The sequence below is a fragment of the Theropithecus gelada genome, unplaced genomic scaffold (assembly GCF_003255815.1).
Source record: "Theropithecus gelada isolate Dixy unplaced genomic scaffold, Tgel_1.0 HiC_scaffold_1113, whole genome shotgun sequence".
NCBI lineage: Eukaryota > Metazoa > Chordata > Mammalia > Primates > Cercopithecidae > Theropithecus > Theropithecus gelada.
In genome coordinates, this window is record NW_020252684.1 from 1 (window position 1) to 1,448 (window position 1,448).

Consider the following 1,448-nt stretch of genomic DNA (forward strand, 5'->3'; position numbering starts at 1 on the left):
GAGTGGGGGCTGTGGGGTGGGTGGGGGCTGTGGGTGAGTGGGGGCTGTGGGGCGAGTGGGGGCTGTGGAGTGAGTGGAGTCTATGGGGTGAATTGGGGGCTGTGGGTGAGTTGGGGGCTGTAGGATGAGTGGGGGCTGTAAGGTGAGTGGGGTCTGTGGGTGAGTGGGGACTGTGGGGTGAGTGGGGGCTGTGGGTGAGTGGGGACTGTGGGGTGAGTGGGGACTGTGGGGTGAATTGGGGGCTGTGGGTGAGTTGGGGGCTGTGGGATGAGTGGGGGCTGTAAGGTGAGTGGGGACTGTAGGTAAGCCGAGGATCCAGGAGGTGGCTTATCACTCACCCTCTTGCCAGGGGGCCCAGGGGCGCCAGGTTCCCCAGAAGCTCCAGGCGGACCCTGGAGGAGACAAGGACACCAGTTGTGGTCTCAGCTAATGCTGTTTGAGCCTGACTGTTTTAGGATGCCTAGGACCAGAGGACAGCCTTCCCCAAGCATCACCCCAGCACCAGGCACTCCCACCTCCCACCTACTTCCTTAAGCTGCTCACATTCCTGGGGGTCCCCAGAGAGATGAAGTGGGGGCATCTGCAGGCACCTTGGGTACTCCACTAACTCACTCCCCTGCCCCCCAATTCACTCACTCATTAGCTCCCCAACCCCCACTCTCAGCACCACACCGTTTTCCCACTCACCGGTCCCCCAACATCACCAGGGTCTCCCTTCTCCCCTGGGGAACCATCTATGCCCTGCATAGGGGGAAGAGAGAGTTGGGAGGGGTGATGAGAGTATGTGAGAAATGGGGTGGGCTGGGAGGCAAAAGAAGGTTATTGGTTCCACTGTCAGGGTCCAGGTCTGTGGGGGTGGGGAAATGGGGACAGAATTAGGAAATATGCCAGGATTGGGGAGGGGGTCACACTCACTGAAACTCCAGGGTCTCCTGGGGGCCCTAGATCTCCGGGGAGCCCCGTGGGTCCCTGGAACACAGAATGATTAATAATCACATCTCTGAATTGTAGAGCAATCATGCATTTATGGAACAGATCAACTGTATCCAGGAACAGTTTGGTTTCTGGGGACACATTAGTGAACAAAACATAAAATCCTGGCTTGGTAGAGCGAACATTCTCGTGTTTCATGGGTGCAGGCGCTGAGCTAGGAATGCTGCACGCATGATCTCACTGCAGCCTCCTCACAACCTCCCAGCTCGGGTCTCACAGAGAAAACTGGCCATTCATTTGTCTATTCATTCATTCATCCAACCATTCATCCATCCATCCATCCATCCATCCATCCATCCATCCATCCATCCATCCATTCATCCAGCCATTCACACACTCAGAGAAGGGACACTCCAAACAATGCAATTCAAGTCGAGGTCCCACAGATGCTAAAGCCCCTTCCTTACCTCCACCCACCCCAAACCCTACTGTGGTGGCAGAAGGGCCTCAACCTT

The 1,448-nt window shown here is 56.4% G+C and overlaps 1 protein-coding gene across 1 annotated transcript; it reads right to left on the minus strand.

Annotated features, from left to right (window-relative positions):
• Positions 1-80: 80 nt before the first annotated feature.
• Positions 81-1,131, minus strand: LOC112616848 (cuticle collagen 34-like). The gene is made up of 3 exons (XM_025373651.1): positions 916-1,131; positions 688-741; positions 81-392 (listed from the first exon to the last, which is right to left on the minus strand). Exons 1-3 carry the CDS (start codon positions 1,129-1,131, stop codon positions 81-83), a joined length of 582 nt encoding a protein of 193 aa, XP_025229436.1.
• Positions 1,132-1,448: the final 317 nt, after the last annotated feature.